This window comes from Hyaena hyaena, unplaced genomic scaffold, assembly GCF_003009895.1.
Source record: "Hyaena hyaena isolate Hyena2069 unplaced genomic scaffold, ASM300989v1 scaffold_28, whole genome shotgun sequence".
NCBI lineage: Eukaryota > Metazoa > Chordata > Mammalia > Carnivora > Hyaenidae > Hyaena > Hyaena hyaena.
Genome location: NW_024080660.1, coordinates 838,678 through 850,010, shown reverse-complemented (window position 1 = coordinate 850,010; position 11,333 = coordinate 838,678). Strand labels below are relative to the sequence as shown.

Sequence of the window (11,333 nt, the reverse complement as noted above, 5' to 3'; positions counted from 1 at the left end):
GGAGTAGTATCTGAGGAGGAGACTGTGGTTTATCCTATTGTATTACTCTGGGAAGTTACTTCCACAATGAAAGTTTCTCATATTAAAAAAAGTTTTTTTTAATGTTTATTTTTGAGGCAGAGAGACAAAACATGAGTGGGGCAAGGGCAGAGAAAGAGAGGGAGATACAGAATCAGAAGCAGGATCCAGGCTCTGAGCTGTCAGCACAGAGCCCAATGCAGGGCTTGAACCCACAAACCAGGAGATCACGACCTGAGCCGAAGTTGGATGCTTAAGGGACAGAGCCACCCAGGCGCCCCTAAGTTACTTCTATTTTTTCAAGTCTGTTTATAGTCTATGTAATCTAATTTTTTTTTTTTACAGTGTAGCAGATAATTTTGGAAACTGATACATAAAATATGGCTGGAAGTCAAAGGAACGCCTAAAGAGCTTTGGTTCTTCACGGACTTTCTTTTTTTAAACAACTCGCTGCCACAATGTCAGCATACACTGCAGGTAATAGAGACAACAGCGGTATCCTTGGTATACCTTCTTCCCCAAAGAGTTCCTCGCTGAATGTCCAGAGTAGCAGACTTAAGTTGCATTTGACATCGGATAGGATAGAATGTGAAAACGATGATCCGTTGTTGAGATCGGCAAGGAAAATCAGAGACATAAATAGTACGTATGTTATTTCTGCCTGTAAAAAAACAGGAGATGGACCCCAGGCCCCTAACCCTGGAGAAAGATTGGCCCTTCAGAGAAGAGTTACGAGGGGCAAAGAATCATCTTTGCTTGGCAGTGAGTTGGGAGACTCCGCTGGAAACACGACGGCCATGCGGCTGACGTTGCAGCGGCGTGCTAAAACAGACTCCGTGGAAAAGCGGAAAACAGCTCAAGCAGGTGGTGGGGAAAAGTGGAAAACAACACAGAAGGTGGGACGTGCGGCAGAAGCCGATCGTGCTTGGCTGGAATCTAGTACAGACATAACGACTGTAAATAAAGATGAAAACTCTTGTGTTGCCTCGGTGGCACCTTTAGCAGAGGACCCAAAAGGCATTGAGATGATGGCGGATGAAAAACACAAAGCAACATTTTTGGCCCCCACTGGGGCAAATGAAAAGGTGGCGCTTAAGTACTTAAGTAATAGAGCACCCACTGGTTCCCAGGGTCAGACTGAAGTTATTCCTTCGGGACACTTGGCCACCAGACCTCTTCAGAGCAAGGTGAACATCAAGGTGCCCGGGAGCTTACCTCACAGAAGTATTGGGAAGGACACTACAAAATCTTCAAATAAATTTGAAAGCTTAGATAAAAGGAGAACACCTACAAAATATATCGCAGGACACCGGCTGACACCGAAGTGTGGCACGCCACAGCCTCTGAGCCAGGCTGTGCCGCCGCTCCTGAGAAGGAGGATGCCTAGCCTGCAAGCTACACCAAAGCGAAAAAGTTCTCTTCCTGCAAATGAAAGGGAAAGGTCACGAGAAAATACACTCCCTCTTGAAGAGGAAGCTGCCGGTCGGAACCCCTCTACAGAAACAGACCCCTTAAAGGTGGAGAACAGTCAAGTGACAGTGGCAGTACGGGTGAGGCCTTTCAGCAAGAGGTATGCTACACCTTTTAACATCTAAGGCCTAGCTAGTGACACTTAATGTGTCTAATTCCTCTCTGCTTTTGGAAAGTGAGTGTATTACTGTATCTTCAAACGTGGCAGCCACATTTCTACGTAGAGAGCACTTTTAAGTTTAGTCGTAGTACCCTGATGATTTTTGATGATTGGCTGTAAAATTAACACAGCGAAGTCTCTGGGTTTTACAAATGTAAATTTCTTCTGATACACTGCTTTTAAAAAGTTGGAATGACTTAAGTCTCTAATGCAGGCTGCTTTCAAACCTGTAAGATATGGTGGGCTCTTCTCTGTTTCTCTTAAAAAGAGTGCTTGGTTGCTCACTTATTCCCTGTAGAGGTCCTTCCAAAACCCTTTCCAGCGTAGACTCATCCCCATTGTCATCTTGATCTATAGTAGTTATAAATGTAGTGATTTATTAGATTTGATTTTGATGGCAAAAAAAAAAATCTCTCTCCGAGGTGATTGTGTGTGAGATGATCATAGATTACAGGTCGGGTTGAAAAAGAGGGACACAAATGTGGCATCTGATTATTTTTGAATGTCTTATGGGGTGACTGTGAAAAACCTGAGAGTTGGTAGTTTTTGACTCATACAGCTAAGCAAGATATGAGAGGATATGGTGGCCACTGCAATGGGAAGGAACCTCTAGTTTGAACCTAAAGCGTCAATAGTTTGCCGCAAGTTACACAGCGCTTTAAAGCCTGTTAGTGAAAATGTGGGGTTAGTGATAAGTGAGAGAACTGAGGGTGAGTTGACTGGAGAGAGATTGGGGATGCCTCAAAGGCCTCTAGAATCATGATAGGATGAGAGGCAACAGAAAGAACAGAGCCGGGAGAAACAAACCCCACGATGGAGAGAACTTAGTAAGGGATGAGTGCCCGATTCGAGATTCAACAAGCCCTGTATACTGTGTTTATAGCCCGGGTGGAGGGATATTTGTCAGATTGATGAGGCAGATGGTTTCCAGGATGAATTCTGATCTAAAGCAGAGTTGGGACAAAAAGGGATATCTGGGGCCAGATAAGGACTGATAACTTTTTTCTGCAAAAGTAGAGCAAGGGAAGGATTTCTATGTGAGTCTGAGATGGAAGAAGGATGGACATGAAGCTGCATGATATTTAGGGAGATAATCTAACGGAGGGACCTCTGGGTTAACAGTAACAGTAGCTAGTAGCCAAAGGAGATTTATGGTTGAAATTATACTTACCTGAGTTTGTTGCAATTATATTTGCATTTCATGTCAGCTTCATATAGATCTGTACCTACACAATTTATTTATGTTAAAAAGTTTTCAGATTTATACTGAAGAGTATAGGTAGATTATAGTAGATGGGATGGGAGAAGGGAGTGCCCAAGAGAAAAGGGGAAAAAGATGGAAAAGCCTGTAAATGAAGGGTAATTTTTCAGACAGCAGATTTGGAACTCCATTTGCCCTTTAAGTGGTAGCAGCTGGAGGTATAGGACACACATTTTGGAAACCCACTGTAATTATGTTAGCTGGTCTACACTGTCCACAGAAAACTAAAGAATTATCTTGCCCTACAGGAATGTTATATTTAATTGGTTTTGAGGTAATTATTATATTTCCATGGGAAAAATGCTCAAAATAATTACAGTAACAGTATTTTTCTTTGTGCTTCTTTTTAAAGAGAGAAGGTTGAAAAAGCATCCCAGGTGGTCTTCATGAATGGGGAAGAAATAGCTGTGGAACATCCCGACATGAAACAAGTTTATAATTTTATTTATGATGTTGCATTCTGGTCTTTTGACGAATCCCATTCAAGCTACGCCAGCCAGACAACTGTTTATGAGACCCTGGCAGCCCCACTCCTGGAACGAGCCTTTGAAGGCTATAATACCTGTCTCTTTGCTTATGGCCAGACTGGCTCTGGGAAATCATATACGTAAGTTTTATTCTGAGTACAGTTACTGAGAAACGTTTAAGCCTTTGGTGAGAAACAGCATGGTTTAATAGAAAGAACTTAGCTTCAAAACCACACAGATCTGGGCTCAAATCTCATCCATTTCATATATTGGTTCTGCAAACTTGGGCAAGTTACTTAACCTCTGGGCTTCAGCTTATGCACAAGATACTGTTTGCCCTGTAAGTGTTGATGGCCTCTTTGACTGTACACTCTATTTCTTGTGTGAACCAAAGCCCTGAGAGGTTATTTTGTAAGCATTCTTGTGAGAAATAAAAAGTAAGTCACCTGATAAATAGTATGGTATACTTGCCCTAGAAGGAGATACTCCGAATTTTAACAGTAGCTAATGTTTACTGAATTCTTACTATATTTCAAGAACTATATTAAAGATTCTGCTTACACTTTCTCAAAACAACCCTCTGGTAGTTCCTATTTATTCCCGAGGAAATTGAGGTTTACTAGGGTTAAGTATCCTGTCCAAGGCCACAGAGCTAATAAGTGATGAGATCAAGGTTTGAACGCAGGAAGATTTGGCTTCAGAGCCTATATTATTAGATATTAATGAGGTTTAATTAGCTTGCTTCTCATTCACTCCCAAACCCATTTCCCCAAAAAGAATTTAAAAAATGCTAATTTTATCCAACTCCCTCCCACCCCAATCATTATGTATCTTTCAGGATGATGGGACTTAGTGAGGAGCCAGGAATAATTCCAAGGTTTTGTGAAGATCTTTTTGCTCAAGTAGCCAAAAAACAAACCCAAGAGGTATGTTCTCATCTGTAAGCCAAACTGGAAAACAGTCCAATCAAATTAAAATCAGAGTCATTGGCACTAAGGAAATAATGGAAAATGTAATTCTAATTTCTAGATCATTCTCCTTTGCAACAGTGGAGTAGAGGAGAGGTTGGAGATTCTAAATTTCAGAATAAATTCCTCTTGGTGGGTGGTGAGGGAAGGATCATCTCCTCTGTCTTCTCTAGCTGTTTCTCCTATATTACTTTCATGTATGTGTAGCAACTTACAATGTGCCAGTTAAATACCATTATATGTTTCTCTGTAGTCAGCCAGGTACCAGACATAACTAAGGACAGCAGGCATTAACTTCAGAACAGCATGAAGTAGTGAAGCTGGAGTTTGAATCCAGATTCAACTTCAAAATTTATGCTCTTTCCACTGCACGACACCTGAAAAGATAGTACTGGCTTCCTTTTCTTGTTCATTCATACATTGAGCAAGTAGTCACTAGGCATTTGCTGTTTGCCAAGCAGTCTATTAGATCACTTTCTCCTAAATTTCCTTGATCATAAGAATTACCAGGAATATGTCAGGGGCAGTTTTTCATTTGTGTGTTTGAGAGTGTGTGTGTGTGTGTGTGTACTCGCTAAAAATCTCTTGGAGATTCTGATTTGGTCGATCTGGGCTACAGCTGGGAATTTATAATTTTCATAATTCTCCCCTAGTGATTTTTTTTTGAAATGCATTTATTTATTTTTGAGACAGAAACAGCACGTAAGCAGGGGAGGGGCAGAGAGGGAGACAGAATCTGAAGTAGGCTCTGAGCTGTCAGCATACAGCATGACGTAGGGCTTGAAATCGTGAACTGTGAGATCATGACCTGAGCCAAAGTCAGATGCCTAACCAACTGAGCCATCCAGGTGCCTCTTCCGCTAGTGATTCTTATGGTAAGGGAAATTAGGGAAATATTGTGGTAGATTTGGGAGTATGGAGTTAAAAGTATGTAGTTAAGAGCGTGTGATGGAGAAATGAACCAGTAAACGACCAAGTACAATCAATTTAATGTTAAATAAATGAAAATAAGTACTGTGATAGAGTAAGAACAGCGTGCTGTGAGAATACATAAGACAGGAGGGAGATAATTTTTCTTAGATGAGGGAACAACTGAGATTATTTTTTAAAGAAACAGCAGTTATTAGTTTGGTGAAGAGGGGGCAGGACATTCTAGGCAGCGGGAGCAGTGTGTGCAAAGATTTGTAAGCGAGAAAGTGGGAGGGGTGTGCCTGGGTGGCTCAATTGGTTGAGTGTCAGACTTTGACTTGGGTCATAATCTCGTGGTTTGGGAGTTCGAGCCCCACATTGGGCGATACAGGTCAGCACAGAAGCTGTCAGCACAGAGCCTGTTTTAGATCCTCTCCCCGTCCCCCCCTCCGACTCTCTCTCCCTCCCTCCCCCACCCCTGCTGTGTTCTCTCAAAAAATAAATCAGGATAAAGAAAACAAAGAGAGACTTTGGAAACCTATAAATTGTTTACTTTGCTTTAAGCATGGAATTTGAGGGGGGGGGGTGACAAGAGATGAAATGAAAGAGGCAGACAGAACTCAGCTTGTGAAGGACTTTATAAGCCATGTTTCCAGGAATCTAATGGCTATGGAAGATCAGCAGGGAAGTCAGAGGTCATCTTTGCTCTTAAAAAGAAAAAAAAAAGATAGCTCTGGCTGCAGTGTGGAGAATGGATTGGAAGGAAGTAGAACTGGATGCAAAGAGATCAGCTGTGGGGCTTGTAAACTGTGTAAGGAAGACATGACAAGGAGCTAGATTAAGTCAGTGACTGTAGGCTTAAACATTTGAGAGATTTGAGTAAGTAGAACTTATCTCCTTTGGAGAATTTAAGTAATTTGCCTATTTTTTAACTGGGTTGTTTGTCTTTTTGCTGTTGAGTTGTAAGAGTTCTTTATATATTCTGGATATTAGAACTTTATCAGATATATGATTTGCAAAAAAAACCTCAAGGGCTTTTAAAATAAGTTGGATGTCATGTTTCTATTCCTCCTACCAGGTTAGCTACCACCTTGAAATGAGCTTTTTTGAAGTATATAATGAAAAAATTCATGACCTTCTGGTTTGTAAAGGTGAAAACGGGCAGAGAAAGCAACCAGTAAGATTAAAACAATTTATGATTTGTTTTTAATCTGTTTTTGTAAATGCATATAGTTATATTGGTTCTCAAGATGATCTAGAGGGCTTACATTTTTACTAAAATTGCTGTTAAATGATAGCCAATGCTTGGAATGTACAGTCTAGATTTACTTAAAATAAGTAAATAGTAAGTAAGCTGAGTGTATTGTTAGTGGAAATTAAATTAGGTATTAAATTTAGCCTCTTTTAAAGCAAATGTTGTATAAAAATTAAAGATAAAATGTTTGCTCCAGAATTTAGTTGAACCACTTAAGTCAAATGCCAAATCCTTGAAAATCTATAAAGCCAAAAAAACAGAAGTTTAAAAATTGTGTTGTTATTATAGAGTATGTATTTTATCAGATTATTTAGCAAATTGATAACAGTCCTGGTTACAAAGTTTAAAATGTGTAATGTAAAAGTGAAAACAATTTTAACTGTCTGAAATTTATTGAGGCTATTTTAGAAAGATATTTAAAAGCATAGAGATAACAGCCACTGCAGGTCTTAATAATAAAGAACTAGTAAGGTATTTGATGCTACAGTGAACTGTGGCATATTGTGTGATTACAAAATAGTTTGGAGATTGAAGTGATCTCTTAATGCCTTACAGATCTGTGTTTGTGAGAACCTGTGGGTCAGGTAAAGGCAAAGCTCTTTGCCTTATACTCAAAATATAGAAAAAAATCATTTAAAATTATATTTTATATGAAGTATTTGTCATGCCCTTAATAATGCTAATGTTTGCTTCTACTAGCTGAGAGTAAGAGAGCATCCTGTTTCTGGACCATATGTTGAAGCTCTGTCAATGTAAGTGTTTGGCTCGGCAAGAGTCAGGAGGAGAAATGAATAGAGTGAATGTTGTTCTCATTTGCCTGCACAACTTTGAAACCCCGGATAACGATTTAGTCTTCTACTCTTAATATTATTCATTATTCCTTCTCTTTCCAACTAGAGAATGCACTGCTTGTTTTTGTATTTGTTTATGTATTTTACAGGACTTGTAAAGTGCCTGGCATAGAGTGTTAGTTATGCTGTATATGAAATATTTGATTTTTCTCCCTACCCCCTGCCTTTTCCCCATTAAGTTAAGCCTTCCCTCTTGAGTTGCTTTGTATATCTATTACTTGAAGCTGAAAAGGGGAGAAGGTGATAAGATAAGGTCATTGTTGAGAGTGTGAAACATATTAAGCATCATTTACTTCATCTTTCCAACACTCCAAATGCTTTCTTAAAGGAAGAGGAAAGTGATTAGGAATGGGTTCAGCTCCATTTAATAAATCTGGGATTATGTTAAGATCTGTACATACCAGCATACCCACTCCCATGTATATACATCGAGTGTTATGTTTGGGTCTCATGATTTAGACTTGAAAATTATAATGTTAAGAGCTAAGCTGCTTCATTAATTAAAATCATCTCTTTTGGGGGGCGCCTGGGTGGCTTAGTCGGTTAAGCGTCCGACTTTTGCTTAGGTCATGATCTCGCAGTTTGTGGGTTCGAGCTCCATGTCGGGCTCTGTGCTGAATGCCAGCTCAGAGCCTGGAGCCTGTTTCAGAGTCTGTGACTCCCTCTCTCTCTGACCCTCCCCTGCTCACGCTGTCTCTCTCTCTCCTAGAAATAAATAAAATATTAAAAAAAAAATCATCCTTTTTGGTAAAACTAAAGCATTTTATTTTCCACCCTTCAAGAATGGAGATAGTGAAAGATTCTGTGATAATCAATATAATAATATCTATGAATTATTTGATTGTGGTCTTTTAAAGGGTAATAATGTAATGGAGAGGCTATTATTATGAGAGTAAGAGTGTAATTATCAGTAAAATTGATTTTTTTCTTTTTACTTTTTTAAATAGGAATGTTGTCAGTTCTTACTCTGATATCCAGGTAAGATTGATTGCATTTTATCCTCTTTCCACTAGATAAAGATCATAATCTTAAGTGTTCATAAGAATATTTCTTCTTAATTACTACTTGCATAAGTAAAAGGCTAATCTTGTTAATTCATTATGAGCTGATTTTGTTTGCTAAACTTTAATCAAAAGAATTACTCTTCTGGGGCACCTGGGTGGCTCAGTCAGTTAAGTGTCTGACTTCGGCTCAGGTAATGATCTCACAGTTCATGGGTTCAAGCCCCGTGTTGGCCTCTTTGCTGACAGCTAGCTCAGAGCCTGGAGCCTGCTTCAGGTTCTGTGTCTCCCTCTCTCTCTGACCCTCCCCTGCTCACACTGTCTCTCTCTCTCAGAAATAAATAAAACATTAAAAAAAAATTTAAAAATTGACCATCATAGTAGCTTAGAATTATTAAAATAGCATTTTAAAAATATGGTTTTCCTGGCTGACTCAGGTGGTAGAGCATGCAACTCTTGATCTTGCTGTTGTGAATTTGAGCCCCAAGATGAGTGTAGAGATTACTCAAACATAATAGAATCTTAAAAAAAAAAAGTGTGATTTCCTGATTCAGAAATCTGTGATGGAAACAAAATTAACAATGGGAATATAAATTATTATAAATATTTATTTCATTTTATAAACAGATTATAAAGCATATATGTTACCAAACATGCTTACTTAACTTTTTTGTTCCTTAATTTGTTCCAATAAATTTTAGCTTGCAGTTCTGACTCCCCTCTCTTCTTTCCTCCAAGAGTTGGCTAGAATTGGGAAATAAACAGAGAGCAACAGCTGCTACTGGTATGAATGATAAAAGCTCCCGATCGCATTCAGTTTTTACCCTGGTGATGACCCAGACCAAGGTATTCTTTTTGTTGATTATTTTCTTAGGGAAGATAGCAAATATATTCAGGTTTTATGTTTTTCTTATTTTATTCTTTAAATTAAAGGTAATTTAAATATATTTAAATAGTAATATAATATATATAGTAATATAGTAATATAAATATATAACATAATTGGATTTGAGTATACACAATAACTGAATGACTTTTAGTATATATATGGCAGGGTTTATTTTACTGTTTAAAACATCAATAACATGACATTAATTTATGCTATTGATCTTATCATATCAATATATGACAATATGTTATCAATATATGACAATTATACAGTATTTGGAGACACCTATCAGAAAGTCAAAGATACAAGAAAATTCAGCCAGTGCTTCCACTACTCAAATAAAGCCTCTCTAAAGATTTTGGTATATATTAGTTGTTTTATAATCATACTTAAACAAATTTACAAGATCTGCAACAATTTTATGCTATTAAAATTATTTGCCAAATATCATTTTTCATAGCTGTATAAGATTCAATTGACTATTCCACTTCCTCAAGTTTTTCTCTACTATTGGACATTTGTATTGCTTTTAAATACCTTGCTTTAATGCTGGGATAAATGACACCTTTGTGTACATTACTTGTTTTCTCTATTTATGGTTGTTTTCTTAATAGAGTAGTTATGACCTTTTATCTCTTTAAAGTCATTTCTTTTATTTTGGCATAATGCAATCATTGCTCCATGTATTCTTGAATATGTATGCATTATAAACTATCACAGATTCATGAAGGGACAGTTTCAAAAATAAATGAGTGGCCTGTAATCTTGTATAACTTTCCATTTCAAGACTTACATTGATAACAACTCATAGAAGAACTTATGACATATTAATATCATTTTGCTACAGATAGAATCTGTGGAAGGTGAAGAACATGATCACAGAATAACAAGTCGGATAAACTTGATAGACCTGGCGGGCAGCGAGCGCTGCTCCACAGCTCAAACTAGTGGAGAGAGACTGAAGGTAAATATGAGGCTTTTGTGGGGCACCTGGCTGGCTCAGTCAGTGGAGCATGCGACTCAACCTTGGGGTTGTGAGTTTGATCCCCACATTGGGTGTAGAGATTAATTAAAGGAATAAAATCCTTACAAAAAACATGAGGCTTTCTGATTTTGATCAAACTTATTCCCCAGGATGTTATCTTTAGGAGATTGCAAACCAAATATATTTAGCAACAACAACAATAAAAAACAAAAACAAAAAATCTTTATGTAGCGTTTATAGATTGCATTGCTGTGGTTTAAAAAGAAGTCTTTCCCTTTTGGTTATGTTTATTTTTTAAAGAAAATTAGTAAATTTTGAATTATAAAAAGTTGATGGTTTATGGTAGAAAATATTTATTCAGAAATTATGTGAGGGAAGGAATATATTTTATGAAATATATTTTTTGCTGACCAATTATTTTAAATTAGGTGTTTTTACCTTGTATGCAGGAAGGTGTGAGTATTAACAAGTCCTTGCTCACATTGGGAAAGGTTATATCTGCACTTTCTGAACAAGCAAACCGGAAGAGAGGTTTTATACCTTACCGTGAATCTGTTCTTACATGGCAAGTATCTTTTGAAGTACAAAGAATTGTATAAAATATAGTGAATGCTGTGGGAAAAAGAACAATTGACTGACATCATGTAGGCTTGGGACAGAGAAGAAGTGCTTAGCAGTGTGATTCTAGAGCCAGCCTATGTGGATTTGAATCTCAGCTCTGGATCCTAAAAGCTATATGATTTTGGTCTAATCCTTAATACTCTAGTCTGTTTCCTACTCTGTAAAATGGGGTAATAACAATGCCTACCTTTTAGGGTTACAGTGAAGATTAATTAATGTAAAACTCTTAATACATAGTATGTTCTATATTTGTGTAAACAGCTATTACTATACTTACTATTTTTAGGGCTTAATGTTTAATGTTTGAGCATAGATGATATCACCAAGCATGTTGGTATGTGTGGAAGGTGAAATTGTTTGTTTGGCACACACTGGCTAGCATTTTAAGTGTTCAATAAGTGTTTTCATTAATGAATATGTTTTCATAAATCAGATACATTATGTTTAAACTACATCTGTATAGATTTAATATCCACTT

The 11,333-nt window shown here is 37.6% G+C and overlaps 1 protein-coding gene across 1 annotated transcript in view; it reads left to right on the top strand.

Annotated features, from left to right (window-relative positions):
- The first annotated feature begins 476 nt into the window (after positions 1-476).
- Positions 477-11,333, top strand: part of KIF14 (kinesin family member 14) — a 52,598-nt gene continuing 41,741 nt past the window's right edge. The window contains exons 1-9 of the mRNA XM_039227424.1: positions 477-1,588; positions 3,262-3,516; positions 4,215-4,302; positions 6,332-6,430; positions 7,208-7,260; positions 8,307-8,337; positions 9,099-9,206; positions 10,097-10,213; positions 10,684-10,799. Coding sequence (XP_039083355.1) covers positions 477-1,588; positions 3,262-3,516; positions 4,215-4,302; positions 6,332-6,430; positions 7,208-7,260; positions 8,307-8,337; positions 9,099-9,206; positions 10,097-10,213; positions 10,684-10,799 — 1,979 coding nt within the window. The remainder of the gene's footprint in view (positions 1,589-3,261; positions 3,517-4,214; positions 4,303-6,331; positions 6,431-7,207; positions 7,261-8,306; positions 8,338-9,098; positions 9,207-10,096; positions 10,214-10,683; positions 10,800-11,333) is intronic.